This window comes from Podarcis vaucheri (assembly GCF_965113315.1).
Source record: "Podarcis vaucheri genome assembly, chromosome: 7".
Classification (NCBI taxonomy): Eukaryota; Metazoa; Chordata; class Lepidosauria; order Squamata; family Lacertidae; genus Podarcis; species Podarcis vaucheri.
Genome location: NC_138765.1, coordinates 75,571,999 through 75,594,512, shown reverse-complemented (window position 1 = coordinate 75,594,512; position 22,514 = coordinate 75,571,999). Strand labels below are relative to the sequence as shown.

Below are 22,514 nucleotides of genomic sequence, written 5' to 3'. Positions count from 1 at the left end.
AAGACAGCTCAGCTGCTTTGCATTTGAGAGGAACACCAGCCAAGAAGAGCCCAGCGACGGAGGCCTCTCCTCTCTCTAAATATTCCTGCACTGAGAAAACTACTTCTTCTGATGGCAGAAGAAGGAGACGTGGGTGGGGAGCCAGGCCCTTTCGGAGCCCTTCTTGCCGACAGAGTTTGGAGAGGGAAATGGGATCCTAGGCTTGACTCTTCTCCCCAGTTTTTACCTCTGAGCCGCCCCTCCCACTTTTCTTGGCTTTCTGTTCTCCCACTGCAAAGCTGGCTGCAGCAGTGAGGGCTGGAGGTCTCTGCTTAGGGAGGTTCGGAGACCTGTGTAGCTGCATGTCTCACCCTCCCTTCCAAACGGCCAAAGGGAGTGCAATGTGCCTCATAATCTGCTCCAAATTTAAGGATTCAAAGCCGCCACCCCTGGCCAAAATGAGGACTGGGAGTGGGGGCAATGCTTTGCACCAAACCATGCTTGGCGTCTCTGTTTGACAATCCCCCCTCGAGGCCATTAAGGGTAAGAAACAAGGGTGGAGCAGCTATTTATTTCTTCAGCTTCTGTCCTACCCTTCTTCCCAGCGCGTCAAGCATTGCAAAATTAAAAGCAATGCAATTCAAAAGAAAATTGGTCAAAGCAAAATTGTAATTTAAAAACCAGCTCGAAATATTTTAAATGCCGTCGACCATTGAAAGCTTGGAACAACGCAATTTAAAGTGAAACGAATCAGAATGATGAAGGTCATTTAAAAACTGACTCAAACCATTTTAAAAGCTCTCAGAACATAGAACTGCACAGTCGGAAGGGACCATGAGGGTTCTGCAATCCAGGAATCTTTTGCCCAAAGTGGGGCTTGAACCCACAACCCTGAGATTAAGTCTCATGCTCTACCGACTGAGGTATCCAGCAGATATCATTTAACATTCAAGTTGCTAAGTTAAAGGTCCCTATGGCCAATATCAATAAGCTATCAGATGCCCGAATGAACAGAAATGCTTTTAAATTTCTCCTATAGCCAATTATTATTATGAATAATGATAATACATTTATATCCCACTTTTCCTCCAAGGAGCTCGAGGTGGCATGCACACTTCTGCCTGTTCCCACATTTTCCTCACAGAAACCCTATGAGGTGGTTTGGGTTAAGAGATGGCAGCTGGCCCAAGGCCACCCAGTGAGCTTCCTGGCAGAGGAGAGGGGGTGCACCTCACCCAGGGAAAGCCTTTCACAAAATGGGGAGCCACCACCGAGGAGGCCCTGTCATGGGTCGACACCAGCTAGCCAGCAGCCGGGGCAATAGCCGGGCTTCCCTTTCTGAGCATAAGGCTGAAGCTGGTGGATACATCGTTTAGGTATTTGGATCCCAAGCCCTTTGGGCTTTTTTATTCTAGTTCTAACCACTGACAGGTAAAGATGCAGCTAGGCCAAAAGGAGGGGTTGCAATCACAGCCATTGAACTGCAAAAAGAGAGCCAGCCGAATGCAGGCAGGTACAGTCCTATCTAATCCTGCATCCTATTCTCATAGTGACCAGCCCAGTGCTCCCATGCGAAGCCTGAAGCAGCAATCTGCCCACCTTTGATTCTCAGCAATTTACTTTGTCATACTGCCTCCAACTGTGGTGGCTAGTAGCCATTGATAGTTTTATCCTCTGTGAATTTGTCCACATTGCAGATATTAATATTGTGCAGTTTGAAGCGACTGGAAGCGTAAGAACTGAGTCCTTTTGGAAGAAATCATTGTGCAGACCCCATAAAAATATTGTTCAAACTTTTACACAGCAAGAGTTCAGAGTGCTCTGTTTGCTTTTCTAAGGCTTCAGTGGAATCTCCCTGTATTGAAACTTTTTCACCAATACGCAGAGATTCTCATTTCATTGTCAATTAAACTTAACAGTCCAGGCCTCTTTTTAAAGCCATCCAAGTGGCAGGTCGTCGCTGTCTCTTGCAGGGGCGAGTTCCATAGCTGCAACTCACATGAAGAAGGATTGCAAAGCCTTGCAACCCCGACCATAAGCCAACCCCCTGTATTTTAAAGCCCTGATGTTCAGCTGATCATCATGACTTCAAAGCGCAGCGCACAGCTCCCTGCAGTCCTTGTGGGCCAAAACTGGCCCCCTGCCCAGCATTATGGCGACATCATCAGGCGATGGGCAGCTGGGCAGCCCCGCCCACCTGTGAAAACTCAGTCCCTGAAGGTAAAATCCAATCCCCCCCCCCATTTATACACTGTGATCTCATGGGGTGAAGAAGGTGAGTCATCCTCACTCCACCCTGAGTCTTTGGCACAGTGGAAATGTACCCACCTTTTTGGGGTGGGTGGGGGAGAGCCAATTTATGTAACATCTTAATGAAAACAAAAGACGATCTCCATCTGTGTGCTCCCCCCTGGCCAGCAGCAGTCTCTCTTAGGAGTAGGTGTGCTTGAGGCTTGCTATGTGCCCACATTAATACGGATTCCATGACAACAGCTCGGAAGCGTCATGGAGAATAAATGTCAGGCAGATCCTCCCAATCCCTTTTAGCTCGGGGCTGTCAAAACAAGGCTCTAGGGAGTCCCAATGCTCCCCCCCCCCAGCTCCATAACAGGGCCACATTCTCTCTGGGCAACTTGCCAGGGGCCACATGCCGAGGTGGGCGGGGCCAGAGGCCAAAGTAGGTGGGGCAATGGGTGCAAAGGTCATCTCTGCCTAGCAAGCTAGTCTCTGCCCAGCTGCACACACCCCGCAAGACGTTCCTCCAAGCTCAGTGTTGTCAACACTGGCTGGCAGCGGTTCCCCAGGGTTTCAGGGGATCTTTCCAGCCCTGCCTAGGAGGTGCCTTTGGGGACTGAACCTAGGACCTTCTGGTGCAAAGGAGCTATGGCCTCCTCCCAAGATATAGAAACCCAGAAGGCAGCTGCCTTGTACCAAATCCCAGACCCTTGGCCCATCTGGGCTCAGTTTTGCATGTGTGGGTTCCACTGTCATCTGGGGAGCAAACATTCCACCAGGCTGCCTCAGTGGAAGAAATACAAAGCAGAAGGCTCATTCCATCAGGTTCGCCAGAACTCAAGCTCCATCTGGAACCTCCTTGCCCCTAAACTGTGCCATCTGGTTAGTTAACTGCTAGCACATTTGCAAAGCTAAGCAGGGTACAGTATGGTTTAAAATTGGATGGGGGACCACATGTTGAGATTCCTGCGTTGCAGCGGGCTGGACTAGATGACCCTGTCGCTTTCCCCTTGGACGTCATGTCATGCTTCGTTTCACATTTTGAGAATCCCAGCCTGCAAGTAGGGCACGTCTTGCTTTGATGGTATATAAGCTGCTTGGGGAGCCTTTCTGACTCAAGAGTCCAGCACAAATGCCCTAAACAAATAATAATTGTCAACATTGACTGGCGGCAGCTCTCCAGAATTTCAGAAAGGGGGCCTCTCCTAGCCCTACCCGGAGATGCTGCGGATCGACCCTCAAATTTTCTTCCTGCAAGGCAAATGCTCTCCCACCGAGCTACAGCCTTTCTCCTTGCCCATCCTGCAACAGGTCGGCAACACTGAGACTATGATCTCAATGTCCTCAGTGGGCCCTCGTCCCCTCCATCCCCGGTCGGCGTTAACTTGGTGCTTTATCTCCTCTAAAAGGATTTTACACGGCCAGTGATCCTGTTATTCCCCAGAAGCTAATCTGGCTGCCAGGGCTTAGCAGCCGCTGCTGCCTCTCCTCCTAATGGTCCGTCTCCCTGCTCTCTTCTGCCTTCGTTCTGTTTTGTGGCTGCGATCCATGTGCTCTGAGAGGCCTTTGTGGGAGCCATTTTGTTGTCATGGCAATTTGAGCCAAGGGGGACCAGTAATCTTATCCACCTGTTTGCTCTCAGCGGAAGCTTTTTTAAAATTTCTTTTTTCTGGCATTTGCAAGGAGAGGAAAGGCTGGAACATCTGCCTGGATCCCTCTGCTTCGCCTGAACCGCTGGAAGCCTTCTTAGGCCACATTCACACCACGGACTTAAAGCACCGTGATGCCACTTTAAGCAGCCAAAAGCATGATGGGAGTTGTAGTTCATTAAGGGTGCTGAGAGTTGTTAGGCGGTCCCCATTCCCCTCACAGAGCTTCAGTTCCCAGACTGACTTATCCATCAACCCCCCTTCCAAGGGAACTCTGGGAGCCAGCTGATACTCATGCGTAATATTTCATTTCCAGATGTTTGGAGGATATTTTGTTTCACAGCTGGAGGCAGCAATGTTTCTGAATACCAGTTGCTGGAAGCTGCAAGAGGGGAGAGGGATCTAGTGCTCGATTCCTGCTGGTGGGCTTTCCGCAGGGATCTGGTCGGCTACTGTGAGAACAGGATGCTGGACTCGATGGGTCGCTGACCTGATCCCTTAGGGCTCTTCTTAGGTTCTGAGCTAGCTGGACCAAAGGCCCAGCTCTCAATCCAAGGCTCAGGAATCCTTTGTTCCTGCATTCCTAACCCCAGCATGGGATCCAAAGGTCCACACTGTGGATGAACCCTGAGCAAATGCACACCTGGCTGCCCAGGAGCGTCTCATCCTGTCTGCGATGTTTTCAAATGGCTGGTAATCGCTTCACTGCAGCAGATGGAGAGAGAGAGAGAGAGAGAGAGAGAAGAAAACTAGGTCATTCTTCCTGCCCCCCCCCTTCCCTGCTGCTTCCGACACTTGACTCCGTCTAGGGCCGGGCTGCATCCTGAGATGCCGTGAGGAAGCCGCCAGGCTAGTGGCTGACGATGCCATCCCCCTACATCCAGGGCCAGCTGCATGTTGAGCCCTGTGGTGCCCTGCACTTAGAGAGCTAGCATGTCAGGGGAGGACAGGACTCATTTCGCCCTGGTGTTCCATTATGTGTGGGTTTGTGCAAGGAATTTCAGCACGCAGATGTGTGTCAGGCAAGGAACAGGTGAAGGCATGCCTTTGCAGGTGCTGATGGATCAGCTGACCGTTGACACCTGCAAAGTGCTGGGTGCCTTCCTAGATGCCTGGAGAGCTGCCCTACACCAAGTCAGGCACATGGGCCTGCCTAGCTCAGCACAGTGCGCACACTGACTGGCAGCAGCTCTCCAGCCTTTCAGGTAGGAGTGGTTTCCCCAGCCCATACATGGAGAAGCTGGGGGTTGGACCTGGGACCTTCGGCAGGCAGGCAGGCTGGGCAGGTACTCTATCACTGAGCAGCTCCCCCCCACAAACATAGGAAGCTAACCTGTTAGGATGCTTGGCCCAGCTAGCTTAGTATTGTCTGCTCTGACTGGCAGTAGCTCTCCAGGGTTTCAGACTGGGGGTGCCTCTAGCTCTACCTGGAGATGCTGAGGATTGGACCTGAGGCCTTCTACATGCAAGGCAGATGCTCTACCCCTGAGCAATGGGCCTTCCCAGACTTCTAACCAATCACAGGGCCTGGTGCTCTTCGTGGGCTGGACAAATCTGAGGCAGTTAACAAGGCTCAGTTGCAGCCTTATGGCAAGAAGTTTGCAGACCCAATAATAATAATAATAATAATAATAATAATAATAATTAATAATAATAATAAAATTTATTTATACCCTGCCCTCCCTGGCCAGAGGGCACCAGTAAAATTGCAGTAAAAACATAATAGGGGGGAAAAAAACCAATTTAAAATACAGGTTAAAATGCAATTTAAAATGCAGCCTCATTTTAAAAGTAGCCCATAGATCAAAACCATCAGGGAAGGGAAACATAAGGTTCAGACTGAGTCCAAACCAAAGGCCAGGCGGAACAGCTCTGTCCTGCAGGCCCTGCGGAAAGATGTCAAGTCCTGCAGGGCCCTAGTCTCTTGTGACAGAGTGTTCCACCAAGTCGGGGCCAGTACTGAAAAGGCCCTGGCCCTAGTTGAGACCAATCGAACCACCTTGCGACCTGGACCTCCAAAATGTTGTCATTTGTGGACCTTAAGGTCCTCCGCGGGGCATACCAGGAGAGGCGGTCCCGTAGGTACATGGGTCCTAGGCTGCATAGGGCTTTAAAGGTCAAAACCTTCTAGAACATAAGGCCGTGACATCTGCTTATGCAAACTGATCCTGGGAACCAGACCTTTGCTATTTAAATTGCACCCACTTCCCTATCTACATTTTGGAAAACGGCCCTCCTTTCTCTCAACAGCATCCTGGGTGCTCGTCATGTCCCCAGCACCTTCCACGCCCGCTTCTCGGCCCGGTCGAGGACGTACGTCTACCGGGTGGCGACCGGGTGCTCTCATCATTTGGAGCTGCCTGTCTTTGAGCGGAACCGCTGCTGGGCAACGTATCGAGGGTGAGTTTGTGACACTGAGGGATATGTAGGTCAGGATAAAGGGTAAAGGGACCCCTGACCATTAGGTCCAGTCGTGGCCGACTCTGGGGTTGCGGCGCTCATCTCGCTTTACTGGCCGAGGGAGCCGGCGTACAGCTTCCAGGTCATGTGGCCAGCATGACGAAGCCGCTTCTGGCGAACCAGAGCAGCGCAAAGAAACGCCATTTACCTTTCCGCCAGAGTGGTACCTATTTATCTACTTGCACTTTGACGTGCTTTTGAACTGCTAGGTTGGCAGGAGCAGGGACCGAACAACGGGAGCTCACCCCGTTGCAGGGATTCGAACTGTCGACCTTCCGATCGGCAAGCCCTAGGCTCTGTGGTTTAACCCACAGCACCACCCGCGTCTCTGTAGGTCAAGGAGTTGGGTACATAAATGGCACTGGCTGCCTACTATTTATTGAGTTATTTATTTAAGGCTGATTTATATACTGCAGAATCATTAGAGGAACAGAGGAAGCTGCCTTATACACAACCAGACCACTGGCCCATTTAGCTCAGTGCTGTCTACACTGGCTGGCAGCTGCTTTTTAGGATTTCTGGCAGAAGACTCTCCCAGCCCTGCCTGCAGATGCCAGCGATTGAACCTGGAGCATTCTGCTTGCAAGGCAGATGCGCAAACACTAAGCCATTGCTTCTCAAACTTGGGTCCCCAGCTGTTGTTGGACTCCCAGCATCCCCAGCTAGCAGGACCGGTGGTCAGGGATGATGGGAGTTGTAGTCCAACAACAAATTTGAGATGTTCTTCGACCTGGGGCCCTCTCAATGTGTAGGACCACAACTCCCATCAGCCCCAGCTGAGTGATGGGAGTTGTGGTCCAACACAACCAGAGGACCCCCAGGCTGGCATAGGGCTGGCCTAGATCAGGGTTTGCCAAACTTGAGTTTCCAGCTGTTTCTCGACTACACTTCCCATCATCCCTGACCACTGGTCCTGCTAGCTAGGGATGATGGGAGTTGTAGTCCCAAAACAGCTGGAGGCTCACATTTGGGAAACCGTGGTCTAGATGATCTTGCCTTCTGTGAAGCAGCTCCCGATGTCCTTCCGCTGTTCTCCGAGTCTTTTCCCTGTCTCCCTTCAGCCATCTGAACCCGCTGGCCATGCAGGAGGCAGCGTCCTTCCTACTGGGCACCCATGACTTCAGCACCTTTCGCTCAGCCTCTGCAGAACTCCCCAAGCGAGACCCAGTTAAGAGCCTTTCGCGGGTGGAGGTCAGGCCTGTTCCTGGCTTTCTCTCGGAGCACAGCAAAGACAGGTAACATCACTGGGGGTGTTTTATGGTGGGAGGCCCGGTTCAGTGGACCCATTAAAAATAAAGTAATGGGTTGCATTCCGTGCTAGCCCTATTCAGAGTAGGTCCATTGAAATTAATGGATATGGCAGTTGGTTAGAGCATGGTGCTGATAACCCCAAGGTGGCAGTTTCAATTCCTGTATGGGACAGATACATATCCCTGCATTGCAGGGGGTTGGACTAGATGATCCTCAGGGTCCCTTCCACTTTGATGATTGTAAGACTAAGGTCCATTCATTTCAATGGGTCTTCTCTGAGTAGGTCTTAGATTGTGTGCGCACTATACATTTAAGGCCCATCTCATTAACAGCCCCCTAAAAAAGTTCCTGAGAACTGTAGTTTACTATTCCAAGTGCCAGTTTTCAGCACCCTTAACAAACTACAGTTCCCAGGATTCTTAGGTGTGCACATGCTTTAAATGTTTGGGGTGTGTGCAGCATTAGTTGGATATGACCCATTAATTCTATATCGTTTGCTTGCTTGTTTGCTGTTTTTGAACAATTTATTCCCGTTGTTTGCTAATCACTTTTGCAGGAGGAATGCAGGACATAGGATCAAAGAAAGGCCCCTTGCCTCAAGTTAGACCCTCAATCCACCCAGTTCAATAGTGTCCTTGCCATGGCAGGGTTGCAGATGTGCTGCTCTGGGTTGTTTCCAAGTAAAACAGCCTTTCTCAACCTGTGGGTCCGCAGATGTTGTTGAACTACAACTCCCATCACCCCTAGCTAGCAAGGCCAGAGCTCAGGGATGATGGGAGTTGTAGTCTAGCAACATCTGGGGACCCGCAGGTTGAGAACCACTGAACTAAAAGGATACTCGAGGATAAACCCACTGAAATCAACCAACCCAAGTTAGTTGTGTCCGTCAATTTTAAACGTAGGCCTGTCAATTCCAATGCATAGCTCTCTCTGTTCTCCATTTTAGAAGCCTCTCTCACGCCTCCCACAGGAACCCAGCAAGGCTTATACAGAGTCAGACCCCTTGATCCATCTGTCTTGGTATTGTCAACACTGACTGGCAGCGGCTCCTCAAGGTTTCAGGCAGGGGACACCCCAGTCCTGAACCCGGGACCCTCTTCATGGAAGGAAGTCAATCCATCAGTGAGCTATGACATTCTCTTATGACATAATAATATTAATAATAATAATAATAATTTATACCCCACCCTCCCCAGCCAAGACTGGGCTCAGGCTGGCTAACACCAAGTATAAAAACAATTGATTAAAATACAACTTAAAAACAAGATTAAACTACAACATTAAAATGCAGCCTCATTTCAGTGGAAACTCAAATCAAAAACTTTTTTGGGGGATGAAAACGTCAAGTCTTCACCAACTATCCAGACTGGTCCTACGTGGGCCAGAAAAAAAGCCAGAGAAGTCCCCAAATAGGAGTTCCATCACAGAAGGAGAAAGGAAAGAGGAAAGAGGAAAGCGGGGGAGGGGATCAAGTTGATTCCAAGCCAAAGGCCAGGTGGAACAACTCTGTGTTACAGGCCCTGCGGAAAGAAATCAGATCCTGCAGGGCCTTGGTCTCATGAGACAGAGCGTTCCACCAGGCCGGAGCCAGTGTTGAAAAGGCCCTGGCTCTGGTTGAGGCTAATCTAACTTCCTTAGGGCTCGGGACCTCTAGGGTGTTATTTTTATGGACCTTAAGGTCCTCTGTGGGGCATACTGGGAGAGGCGGTTCCATAGCCATCAATAGCCCACTTCTCCATTGTCTACTGATGCAGGGCTGCAAATACTAACTGGCAGTGGATCTCCAGGGTTTCGGGTTGGAGACCTACCTGGAGATGCTGTGGATTGAACTCAGGGCCTTCTGCATGAAGGCAGCTGCTCTACTGCCGAGTTACGTGCAGCTGATTGCAGCCCTTGACCTGAGAGTCCAACAGATAGATAGATAGATGCTCTAACCACTGAGCCATGACCCTTCTTCGAAGCCTTGGAACTCCCTTTCAGTCATCTTTGCTCCCCAGCTCCTGTCCCTCGACAGTGTACATGGACAGAAACAGGTGGCCACAGACAGCCCATTACGGCGCAACACAGTGCCGAAGCTCAGGATCATGGCCTCGATGCTCCTCTTGATGGGACGTTGCCAATCCCCTCTCCAGAGTTGCTTAGCAACTCCCCTGCTCGAGAGAAAAGGCCTGTTTCCAACAGATGCCCTTAAGACGCCGGGTTCGGAAGCCGCACTCCATTGTTTGAAGGGGAAGCGAGAAAGCGGGGGGGGGGAGAGAATAGGAGGATTATTTGAAACTGGAAGGACACGGAGTAATTCTACTTGGAAGCACATTGTTGGAAAGAGAAAGGAGAGGGGGGGGGAAATAAGGAAAACAAACTTGGATTACTATAATGCAGGAGCCTTTTTTCTTGCTGTGTCGAAGGATAAGTGCGTTCCCAAGGTTATCCCGCATTGTCTGCCCTGCTTTCAGAAGCGGAGGTCTTTCAAGGAGTTGTGTGGACGTGTCTGTTTTATTTGGCAAAGAAGGAGCCAGAGGAAGCAGCTGTCAAGGCAGAGAGCCTGGGAAGAGGAGTGGGGAATTGAGGGGCAGGGAGCTGTCTGTGGTGCTGAAGTGCCACCCTGCCTGCCAGCAGCCCCTGCTGAAACCTGCCTCTTAGATTCAGAGATTGAACAAAACGCTGCTCACATTTCTTCACCACGTCCCAGGACTAGGAGTTTGTCTCTACAATTAGAACCCCATGGAACCCCTGCTTTTGAAAACGTTGATATCTCTGCGGTAGTTTTTGTTATGCGAATGGTGCCACTGTACCCTTTAACATGTCCCAGAGCAAAACTGGTGTGGTGCGAGCAATTTTATATTTTTATTTGAAAGTGTGGCCCAGAGGAAAAGAGATTGAGAACCCACTAACCTAAGTGAGGGACGTGGGTGGTGCTGTGGGTTAAACCACAGAGACTAGGACTTGCCGATCAGAAGGTCGGCGGTTCGAATCCCCGCGACAGGGTGAGCTCCCGTTGCTCGGTCCCTGCTCCTGCCAACCTAGCAGTTTGAAAGCACAAAGTGCAAGTAGATAAATAGGTACCGCTCTGGCGGGAAGGTAAACGGCGTTTCCGTGCACTGCTCTGGTTCACCAGAAGTGGTTTAGTCATGCTGGCCACATGACCCAGAAGCTGTATGCTGGCTCCCTCGGCCGATAAAGTGAGATGAGCACCGCAACCCCAGAGTCAGTCACGACTGGACCTAATGGTCAGGGGTCCCTTTACCTTTAACCTAAGTAAATCGTGCCCATTAATTTCAGTGGGTCTGCTTTGCGTAGGACAACCCTTCGTAACAGATTGTCTTTCTCTCCACACCCCCCCCAGCTTATCCCATAACGTCCAATAAAGGCAGATTAATTCTTGTTCAGAATAAACAAAGAAAATTGAGCGTTAAGGGTGCCAACCGTTTGAACAGGATGCTGGAGGCGGGTGGGGAGGAGGGGGCACAGGAGGAGAGTGAGGAATCTTGCATTTTCAAAAAGAGAAAACCAACACGATTCCTATTGTTTCTCTTTCCTGGGCCCGCTGGGCCCTGCCAGGTTGTGGGAGAAAGACCAGCTGTCTCAGAGCAAAGTCTCCATGTGATCCGAAAACGGATTGAATAATAGTCATGGAATTGCGGGTGGGTGTTTACAGGCTCTCTTGTGCAACCCAGGAATTTCAGAGCGAGGGCTTCGCACACAGGTGGTGGAAGACCCTCCATGAAGGGAGAGACGCCATCCACGGTCATTGTTTCCATTATCCATTGGCATTACTGCAGGTGACACGTAACACCCGTTCCACATTTGTAAGGGCTCTGTGACCGTTTCATGTGGCATCACTTACACTTTGGAACTGCCCGCCTCATGAGATCAGGCAGTCACCTTCATTGCACTCTTTTTGGTGCCTGCTAAAATTCTAGTTTGGACAAACCTACCCAGATGCTTAGAAAGTTGATGTGGATTTTAACCCATTCAAAGTATTTTAACATTTGGAATGTTTTAAACTATTGTAATTTTTTTCTTTATTTTATTGTTGGGGGGGTTGTACATCGCTTTGAGGTTTTGGGATTGTTTTCAGCCATCAAGCTATGTATAGATTTTGTTAAATAATAAAATAATTGTTATCAGCAAACAGCACTTAACTACCAACTTCTAACTTTCAGCTGATTCAGGGCAGAAAGGAAAGGATATTTTAAAGGAGCGTGTGGTTTGCCTCACCTCAAAATAAGGATATTGTAGGGCTGGAAAAGTTTCAGGATTAAGAGAAGAACCAATCTTTTGGTTTCCTCTTTTTCTTGTAAAGTGCTTTGAGGATGTTGGTTTCTTACAATCTTAAGTGGTGTGTCATTTTCATGAAATGAATGAAAGCAAATGATCGAGGGGGTGGAGCAACTTGCTCCGATGAGGAAAGGTTGCATAATTTGGGACTTTTTACTTTAGGGAAAGGGGGAATAAGGGGCAATTAGTAGTACAAGTGTTTAAAATATTCATGGCGTGGAAAAAGTGGATGGGGAAACTTTTTTTCTCCCTCTCTCAAAGCACTCGGAACTCATGGGCACCCAGTGAAGCTGATGGCTGGAAGATTCAGGAGAGATAAAAAAGGATTTCTTCACGCATAGTGGAACTGTGGAACTCACTCCCGCAGCAGGCAGTGGATGGGACAAATTCATGGAGGATGGGACAAATTGTGGCTATTAGCCACGATGGCTATGCTCTGCCTCCACAGCTGGAAGCAGAAATGCTCCTGAATGCCAGTCTCTGGTAATCACAAATTGGACAGTGCTGTTGTTTGCACTCAGGTCCTGCTTTCAGGCTTCCCTGATGAACATCTTGTTTGTTGCTGTGAAGACCAGATCCTTTGGCCCAATCCTACAGGGATTTTCTGATGTTCTTTTTTTTTTTTTTATAAAATTTTTATTAGTTTTACAAAAGTTTTTATAACAAACAAACATAAAAAAAAACAGACAAACAAACAAATATAATTTCAAAATATCCTTTCATAGATTTCTTTCCTCGGACTTCCCCATACCTCCCCTTTCTGCATCCTCATGTCCAAATTTTATAACAACTTATAAATGTTCTTTCCCATCCTAATTCATCATAGTCCTTTCTTAATCTGATCTTATATTACTGCAACCCTTTCTCTCTGTAAAATCTCGACATTCTAAGCTTCATCAAGTTTATAATAGTTCTTAAGATAAATCTTAAATTTCTTCCAGTCTTCTTCCGCAGTCTCCTTTCCCTGGTCACGAATTCTGCTCGTCATTTCCGCCAATGTCATATAGTCAATCACTTTCATCTGCCATTCTTCCAAGGTGGGTAAATCTTGTGTCTTCCAATACTTTGCGATCAGTATTCTTGCTGCTGTTGTTGCATACATGAAAAAAGTTCTATCCTTTTTTGGCACCAATTGGCCGACAATGCCCAAGAGAAAGGCCTCTGGTTTCTTAAGGAAGGTATATTTAAATACCTTTTTCATTTCATTATATATCATCTCCCAGAAAGCCTTAATCTTCGGGCATGTCCACCAAAGATGATAAAAAGTACCTTCAGTTTCCTTACATTTCCAACATTTGTTATCAGGCAAATGGTAAATTTTTGCTAGCTTAACTGGGGTCATGTACCACCTATAGACCATTTTCATAACATTTTCCTTTAAAGCACTACATGCCGTAAATTTAATACCAGTGTTCCACAACCTTTCCCAGTCAGCAGACATAATATTATGACCAATATCCTGTGCCCACTTAATCATAACTGATTTAACTGTTTCGTCTTGTGTATTCCATTTCAACAGCAAGTTATACATTCTTGACAAGTTCTTAGTATTGGGTTCTAACAATTCTGTCTCAAGTTTTGATTTTTCCACCTGGAAGCCAATTTTCCTGTCTTGTTTGAAAACCTCCATTATTTGATAATAGTGGAGCCAATCTTGTACTTTGGGTTTTAGTTTTTCATGGCTCTTTAATTTCAGTTTCTCTCCATCCTGTTCTAAGATCTCACAATACTTTGGCCATCCGTCCTCCATATTAACTTTCTTGTGGGCCTTAGCCTCTAAGGGTGACAACCATCTAGGGGTTTTGTTTTCCAACAGATCTTTATATCTCATCCAAACATTGAACAACGCTTTCCTTACAATATGATTTTTAAAGGCACTATGCACTTTGATTTTGTCATAGCATAGATATGCATGCCAGCCAAATGCATTATTGAAACCTTCTAAGTCCAAGATATCTGTATTCTCGAGGAGCATCCACTCTTTCAGCCAGCAGAATGCTGCTGCTTCATAGTACAATTTTAAGTCCGGCAGGGCAAATCCCCCTCTTTCTTTTGCATCTGTTAATATTTTATATTTTATTCTGGGCTTTTTGCCCTGCCAGACAAATTTCGCAATATCTTTCTGCCACCTCTTGAAACAGTCCATCTTGTCAATAATCTGCAAAGTTTGAAATAAAAATAACATTCTAGGCAATACATTCATCTTAATCACTGCAATTCGGCCTAACATTGACAATCTCAAATTTGACCATATTTCTAGATCTTTTTTAATTTCTGACCAGCATTTTTCATAATTATCCTTATACAGATTCAAATTTTTAGATGTTAAATTAACCCCTAGATATTTCACCTTCTTAACCACCGTCAGACCTGTCTCTTCTTGAAACTTATTCTTTTCCATATCTGTTAGGTTTTTCCCTAAGACTTTAGTTTTTTGTTTATTCAATTTAAATCCGGCTACCTGCCCAAATTGTTGGATTATTTCCAACACTCTTTTTGTACTAGTGTTTGGCTCCTGCAAAGTCAATACAAGGTCATCTGCGAACGCTCTTAACTTATAGTGTTTAGTTCCGACCTGTACACCTTTAACTTGCTGGTCATCTCTAATCATGTTCAGCAACACCTCCAGGACCGAAATAAAAAGCAATGGGGAAATTGGGCACCCCTGTCGTGTTCCTTTTTCTATCTTAAGTTCCTCAGTTATTACATTGTTTACAATTAGCTTAGCTTTTTGTTCAGAATATATTGCACCCATACCATTCTCAAATCCTTGTCCTACCCCCATCCCATGAAGATTCTTTTTCATAAAACTCCACGAAATATTGTCAAAGGCTTTCTCCGCATCCACAAATATCAAAACTGCTTTAGTATTTATATTCACCTCTAACTTTTCCAAAATGTCTATTATGTTCCTAACATTGTCTGAGAGGTGTCTTTTTGGGAGAAAGCCTGCTTGGTCTCTGTGAATCTTCTCCATCAATACTCTTTTAAATCTTTTTGCTAAAATGTCTGCAAAAATTTTGTAATCCACATTCAATAACGAAATTGGGCGGTAGTTCTTCAGTTGAGTCTTTTCAGTCTCTGTCTTTGGTATGAGTGAGATATATGCTTCTTTCCACGATTCGGGTGCCTTTTTTCCCTCTAAGATCTCGTTACAAACTTCCTTCAACGGTTGTATTAGCCATTCCTTTAAAGATTTGTAGTATCTGGAAGTCAGTCCATCTGGCCCTGGAGATTTGCCCAATTGCATATCCTGAATGGCACCCTCTATCTCTTGTTCTGTTATTCTCTGGTTTAGCTCCACCTTGCTATGATGAGAGATTTTTTGTAATCCATATTTATTAAGGAATTTATCTATGTCCTCTTCATTTTGTAATCCTTGGGAATAGAGTTTTTTAAAATAACTCACAAAGCAATTTCTTATCTCGTTGGGTTTAGATATATTTTTTCCATCCACTTCTAGACTTGTGACTGTATTTAATTTCTGTCTTTTCTTAAGTTGCCATGCCAGAAGTTTACCACATTTGTCTGCCGACTCAAATGTCTTTTGTTTCATTTGCTTTATTTTCCATTCTATCTCTTGGTTCATCAATTCCATATATTGTGTTTGATACAACTTAATCTCCCTCAAAATCTCCTGGGACTTTGGTTTTGATCTTAATTTTTTCTCTCCTTCTTTTATCTTTTCCAAAATTTTTTCCTTTTTCTCATTCTGTTTTCTCTTCTTTATTGAGTTTTGTTGAATCAAAAATCCTCGCATCACAGCTTTACTTGCGTCCCAGATCACTCTTTTTTCCACATCGCCCTTTAGATTGATTTCAAAATAGTCCTTTAGAGTTTTTTGGGCCTTCATGTGGATCTCTCTATCTCGAAATAGGGTGTCATTCATTCTCCATCTAAACTGACCAGTTGTTGTAGATTTCATTTCCATCTTCACGGCGTTATGGTCGGAACAGGTTTTTGGGCAGATTTCTACCTTCTTAATCTTCGGAGCCATTCCACTAGTAACCCAGATTTGGTCGATTCTGGTCCAGGTCATCTTTGCATGGGAGAAAAAGGTTCCCTCTCTTTCAAGAGGGTTCCTTGTTCTCCAAATGTCTATTAAGTCCATATTTTCAGTCATTTCGAAAAAAGTCTTCGGGAGTCTCCCTTCTTTAGTAAGAGTCAGTCTTTGTGTCTTGTCCATGTTTGTAGAAACTACACCATTCATATCTCCCATAATTATCATATTGTATTCCAAATAATCCGTCAAAGTTTCATGAAGTTTTTTGAAAAATTCTGCTTTACCTTCATTTGGCGCATAGATCCCAATTATCAAAAATTTTTCTCCTTGTACCTGAATCTCCACCGCTAAATATCTTCCTTGTTCATCTTTAAACATCATTTTTGGAGCCCACTTCTCTTTTACATAAATCACAACTCCTCTTTTTTTAACTTTGTCCGACGAAATAAATTCTTGTCCCAATTTTTTATTCATAAGCAGTCTCCTGTGTGCTCTGGTTATATGGGTTTCCTGTAAGCAAATCAAGTCCAGTTGTTCTCTGTTCAAAATATGGAATATTTGTCGTCTCTTCAAAGGGCTGTTCATCCCATTACAATTCCAACTAAGGAATTGCAGGGCCATCTTGTTATTTTTCTGGTATTCCTCCAACAGCTCCCAGTTGTTGTTCCTCCTCTGTTGGTGGTGGAAGGTTCTGTCCAAACGAAAGGTTCAGGATGTCAATTACACTCCTTTGCTCAGCAATTGGGTCTACAGTTCCTTTCTGTAGGTCTTCCTGATTTCTTTGCAGGAACCTGTCTTTATCCTGTATCGTCTTTATTTTCACCTTCTTCCCTCTATAGTCAAAAGACAGTCCCTGTGGAAATTCCCACCTGAAAAGAATGGTGTTCTTCTTCAACAGGTAGACCAAATCCTTATAAGAAGCTCTCAAGTCCAAAATATGTTTAGGAATATCTTTAAAGATCTGTATCGGAGAGTTCCCAATTTGTAAGGCCTTTTCAAAGTGCAGTCTTAGAATTTTGTCTCTTTCCTCCTTCGATCTCAAGGTAATCAGACAGTCTCTCGGCGCCTTTCTGTTCTGTCTTCTGCCCAGTCTAAATGCTGTTGTGATTTTAAATTCGTCTTCCTCTAGGTCTTCCCAGAAATCAGCAAACTCTTTCGTTAAAAAGTCCGTAAGATTGTCTCCTTCGTCCTCTGGAATTGATCGTAATTTCAAATTCCTTTCTTTTCTTTGTAGTTCCCACAATGCCAGAGTTGTGTCGTGGTCATAGACCTTCCTGGCAATCGGTTCTAATTTTTCCTGGGTCTCTCCAGCAATAGTTCTGGCTTCCTCCGCAATTTGTCGTGTGGCAGAATTTTCTTGCGTAAGCCTATTTATAGATTCTGTATTCAGGTCAAGTCTTGTTGTTAAATCTGTCAATTTCTGTGAATTCTCTGTCAATTTCTTGGTATTTTCTGCCGTCTGCTTTGTTAGATTCTCCAGAGACTGGTTTATCTTAAGAAGGGCTTGCGACACTGCATCCATGGAGACTGCTGTACCTTTTTCTTGTCCTGTTGTCACTGTAGGAGTTATGCCTGAGATCGAGCCTCTTTTCTTGTGTTGCTGTAGCTGTTGTTGATATTGCCTTGTCTTGGCTCTCGTGCTTATCTCATCTGCTGGGCCACTCATATCCCAAGGTCGTTTCCCACGAGAGCCTTCTCCTAAAGGAAAATTCCACTGTCCCGAAGCGTAGCAACTTTTAATTTACCCTCTAGAGGGAGCAAATCAAAATGTCCGCAAACAAAGGCAAGGAGTATTTGAAAAGCAAATTTATCGGGAGGCTTCTATATGTATATTGCAACACTTTCTCATTAAATAAAGTCCCAGCCTTCCCTGATATATTGTGTCCACAAAGTCCCAAAACTTTGTATCAAATAAGCAATGAGACTTCCACTTTGTTACTTTCACAAGAGTCTAAAGTCAGTTCAGTGTTCCTTTGTTCTAATAGCAGTTTGTGCCAGGTTGAAGGCTGCAGAGAGTTCCCTTTCCTTTAAGTTGGTCATGCAGCTTATAAAGTCACTTATTCCTCCCCTCTGCCCTGCAAGCTAGAGGGGATAGTCAAAGTCCAAATGTCGGATTCAAGCAGTTAAAAACAATATCCCATACGGATGCAGCTCAGTAACTTTCGTTGCTTTAATTGTCATGCAGTCGGGGGAAGGCAGACTTCCTTAATTTTCGCCTTTCCCGTTTTCAGCCTAATTTCAGATAGTTTTGGCACGAATAGAGGTTCAATCTTACTCACGGGTCTTTTTTGTCCAAATTGTTCAGGAAGGGAATCGGCGCTCTCCACTAATGGCGACGCGGCTTCACCCTGCGGGCTGGGTAGCGATTCTCAGCACCGCGCTCCCCGTTGTCGTTCCGGAGCCTTTAAAAAGGCTCTTTCTGCGGTAAAGGGGGGCGCTTCAGGTGCCCACCGAATCTCCTTGTTCACAGGCTCCGTTCCTGTGATTTTAGGGGTCCCCCGCTTGCCGTAGCGGGTCAGACCCGAACTCGCAGAGCCGTCCTCTCTCCGGAGCTCGGAGAGGGAGCAGCCATTAGCGCTGGCGCCGAACCGGAAGTCCCACGATGGCTATGCTCTGCCTCCACAGCTGGAAGCAGAAATGCTCCTGAATGCCAGTCTCTGGTAATCACAAATTGGACAGTGCTGTTGTTTGCACTCAGGTCCTGCTTTCAGGCTTCCCTGATGAACATCTTGTTTGTTGCTGTGAAGACCAGATCCTTTGGCCCAATCCTACAGGGATTTTCTGATGTTCTTGTTCATTGTTCTCTCATTGGATATATTTAAAGGGGGATGATGATGATGATGATTAAAACTGATTATTCATTCTTTTTGGAAACCGCTTTGAGGTTTTAGTTTTAGGTTTTTTTAAAACTACAGTGGACGCTCGGGTTGCAAACATGATCCATGCAGGATGCACGTTTGCAACCCGCGCCTGTGCACGCGCAGGGTGCGATTCAGTGCTTCTGTGCATGCGCAAAGCGCAATTTAGTGCTTTTGCGCAAGCGCCGAAACCCAGAAGTAACCCGTTCCAGTACTTCCGTGTTTCGGCGGTCCGTAACCTGAAAAAACGCAACCTGAAGCGTCTGTAACCCAAGGTATGACTGTAAGTGGCATATAAATTTTGTGAAATACAATAAATAAATTATACTTTCCTTGTGTTGGCACGGGTAGATTTTACCAGGGTGGTGGCATCATGAAGCAACATGAAAAAGTAACAATTAGTGGAATGCCCCCTCCCCAAATGTTGCCTGTGAATGGAGTGATGAATTCAGGGCAGGGGGCAGATTTGGTCTCCACCATATTTTCTCACCCCCCCCCCATGGCGCTGCTGGAAGTGGTACAGTCCAGGCGAAGCTTTACCACCTGGCTGTGCCGCCTGCCCGGTTTCCCTGACTGCTAGAAACCCTCTGAGCTTTAAACGCTGTCAGATTTGCTGACTTTTCTGTTAGCCCACCCTAGACTGCTGAGCGAGGAAATCACATTCTTTTAAAAACCCATCTGAAAGAGTCCAGTGAGAGAGAGAGAGAGGATGGATAGCTGCCTCCCTCATGAAATCACATGCTAGGTGATTACAGACCTATTATCCCACCCTCTCCCTTGTCAGCACTATTTATTTTTGGCTGAATTGTTAGAAGCGGGAGGCCTGGAAAACAACATGCCATGGATCCTGCAAGTCGGCATAAAACGTAAACCTTTTGACTTCCATGGTGGTGGTGTTTCCGTTTTTGTTTTAAGTTCCTAGTCCTCAAGATTCTTCTGGCAAACCCTCCCCACAAATAAATACACAGTGGATTATTATTAGTAATAGTAGTGAAAATGTAACGCATCCTTAAAGATTGTTCTGCAAATAAGCAAGTGGTGGTTTTTTTGTTATTTGTCCTCAAGGGTTGTTCTGGCAACCCTGCCACACAAATAAGCAAGTGGTGGCTTAAAAAAAATTAAAACTAAAATTACTGGTCCTCAAGGCTGGTTCTGCCAAGCCCTCCATGTGGATGAAGCAGGCAGTGACTGCTTCTAGCCCCTCAGTCCAAAGTAAGCCTTGGGTTGGGAGTAAACTTGGCCAAGCTTGCTCTACAGCCTTTTTGGGGGACGGTGAACAAAAGACAAGAGCTAACAGTGACAGCCTGTTGTCTTTGTCCATGGAGTTTTCTTGGCAGGGATACTGGCTTGCCGGTTCCTGCTCCAGGTGGATCACGTTTGGTCAAAACTCTCCACTATGACCTGTCCATCTAGGGTGGCCCTGCACGGCATAGCTCATAGCTTCTCTGAGTTATTCAAGCCCCTTCGCCACGGCAAGGCAGTGATCCATGAGGCAGTGAGAGATTTTACTTTCTTGGGCTCCATGATCACTGCAGATGGTGACAGCAGCCACGAAATTAAAAGACGCCTGCTTCTTGGGAGAAAAGCAATGACAAACCTAGACAGCATCTTAAAAAGCAGAGACATCACTTTGCCAACAAAGGTCCGTATAGTTAAAGCTATGGTTTTCCCAGTAGTGATGTATGGAAGTGAGAGCTGGACCATCAAGAAGGCTGGTCGCTGAAGAATTGATGCTTTTGAATTATGGTGCTGGAGGAGACTCTTGAGAGTCCCATGGACTGCAAGAAGACCAAACCTCTCCATTCTGAAGGAAATCAGCCCTGAGTGCTCACTGGAAGGACAGATCCTGAAGCTGAGGCTCCAATACTTTGTCCACCTCATGAGAAGAGAAGACTCCCTGGAAAAGACCCTGATGCTGGGAAAGATGGAGGGCACAAGGAGAAAAGGATGACAGAGGATGAGATGGTTGGACAGGGTTCTCGAAGCTATGAACATGAGTTTGACTAAACTGCGAGAGGCAGTGGAAGACAGGAGTGCCTGGCATGCTCTGGTCCATGGGGTCACGAAGAGTCAGACACAACTAAACAACTAAACACCGAGAAACAGTGACAACAGCCTTTAATACACCTTGCCAGTTTACAGCCTGCCCCAATTTGCCCTGTGAAAAAAACGAAGACCCCAATTGGCAGATTAATCCCAAGCACTGAGGCCGAAGATAGATTTGGGGTGCTCTTTGCCGGCTCTCAGATTTGGACCCATCATTTCCCTCCCAGCTTTTAAGAAGGATTTTAAGTGGAACCATAATCCTTTTTCCTCGCAAGCGGGGAGGCGGGAGGGAGCATCCTATCGATCATGCTTTGTTGCGCCTGCTTCCCATTAAGGCTGAATCGCTTATATTTTCGGTCACTGAGAGATTTAGGCAGAGGCCTCGGGCTCTTCATGAGTCACTAAAAGCAGGCCGGAGCCCTTAATCTGGGCCGCTGTCCTCTGTTCTCGCACGCAAGCAGACTCCAGGGGGCCTTGACCCCGGCTCCCAATTCCCTCCCTTCCAAAAAAAGAAGAGCCTGTCAGTATTTTGTAATGTAATTTCATTGGGAATGTATTTCACAAGGAATAGATGGTATTGGGGAAAGGAGGTGGCAGTTGGAAATTGGCATTTGGCTGGTTATTCAGTTACTTCTATCTTGACTGTGAAACTGAGAGGTGTGGGGACTTCATGCAGGCGCCGTCTGGAGGAGTTTGTGAATAATATTTGTTGTTCAAGTGTTGCCAGCCTGACAAGTTTAAAGATTTATATTTAACTATTCATGTAAGACACACACACACACAAAGAGAGAGAGACCGTATTTTTCTGTGTATAAGACACCCCCTATTTTGGGGGACTCAAATGTAAGAAGTTTGCACTGTGCTCTACCCATGTATAAGACAGCCCCCATTTTTTAGCATAATTTTTAAAGGGAAAAAAACTAGTCTTATATACGGAAAAGTACAGTACAGTGATACCTCGGGTTACATATGCTTCAGGTTACAGACTCTGCTAACCCAGAAATAGTACCTCGGGTTAAGAACTTTGCTTCAGGATGAGCACAGAAATTGTGCTCCGGCGGCAGTGGGAGGCCCCATTAGCAAAAGTGGTGCTTTGGGTTAAGAACAGTTTCAGGTTAAGAACGGACCTCTGGAAGGAATTAAGTTCTTAACCCAAGGTACCATTGTATATAGGGACATGGGTGGCACTGTGGGCTAAACCACAGAGCCTAGGGCTTGCCAATCAGAAGGTTGGCGGTTCGAATCCCTGCAACGGGGTGAGCTCCCGTTGCTCGGTCCCTGCTCCTGCCAACCTAGCAGTTCGAAAGCACATCAAAGTGCAAGTAGATAAATAGGTACCGCTCCGGCGGGAAGGTAAACGGCGTTTCCGTGCGCTGCTCTGCTTCGCCAGAAGCGGTTAGTCATGCTGGCCACATGACCTGGAAGCTGTACGCCAGCTCCCTCGGCCAATAAAGCGAGAGGAGCGCCGCAACCCCAGAGTCGGTCACGACTGTACCTAATGGTCAGGGGTCCCTTTACCTTTACCTTTTACCATTGTATATATTATCACAAATTGCTAATGGAGCCTGGCTGCTGGTTCAGGCCTACAGCCCATCAAGCCCAGCTTCCTGTCCCCACAGTGAGCAGGCAGATGTTTCTGGAAAACCTGCAAAAGGTGGACCTGAGCATAACGAACACTCTCATGGGCAAAAGGCGGGTGGTGCCCATTGGAGCTGGTGCAGAGGAAGACAGGGAGCCCAACAGTAGGTGGCGCCA

At 46.4% G+C, this 22,514-nt stretch overlaps 1 protein-coding gene across 2 annotated transcripts in view; it reads left to right on the top strand.

Moving 5' to 3' along the window:
- PUSL1 (pseudouridine synthase like 1) overlaps positions 1-22,514 on the top strand; it is a 77,076-nt gene that overhangs the window by 24,021 nt on the left and 30,541 nt on the right. For both annotated transcript variants that reach the window (XR_014221507.1, XM_082230511.1), the window contains exons 4-5: positions 6,114-6,263; positions 7,385-7,558. Coding sequence is in view for 1 of the 2 variants with exons in the window: in XM_082230511.1 (XP_082086637.1) it covers positions 6,114-6,263; positions 7,385-7,558 (324 nt within the window). In the remaining variant the exon portion in view is untranslated. The remainder of the gene's footprint in view (positions 1-6,113; positions 6,264-7,384; positions 7,559-22,514) is intronic.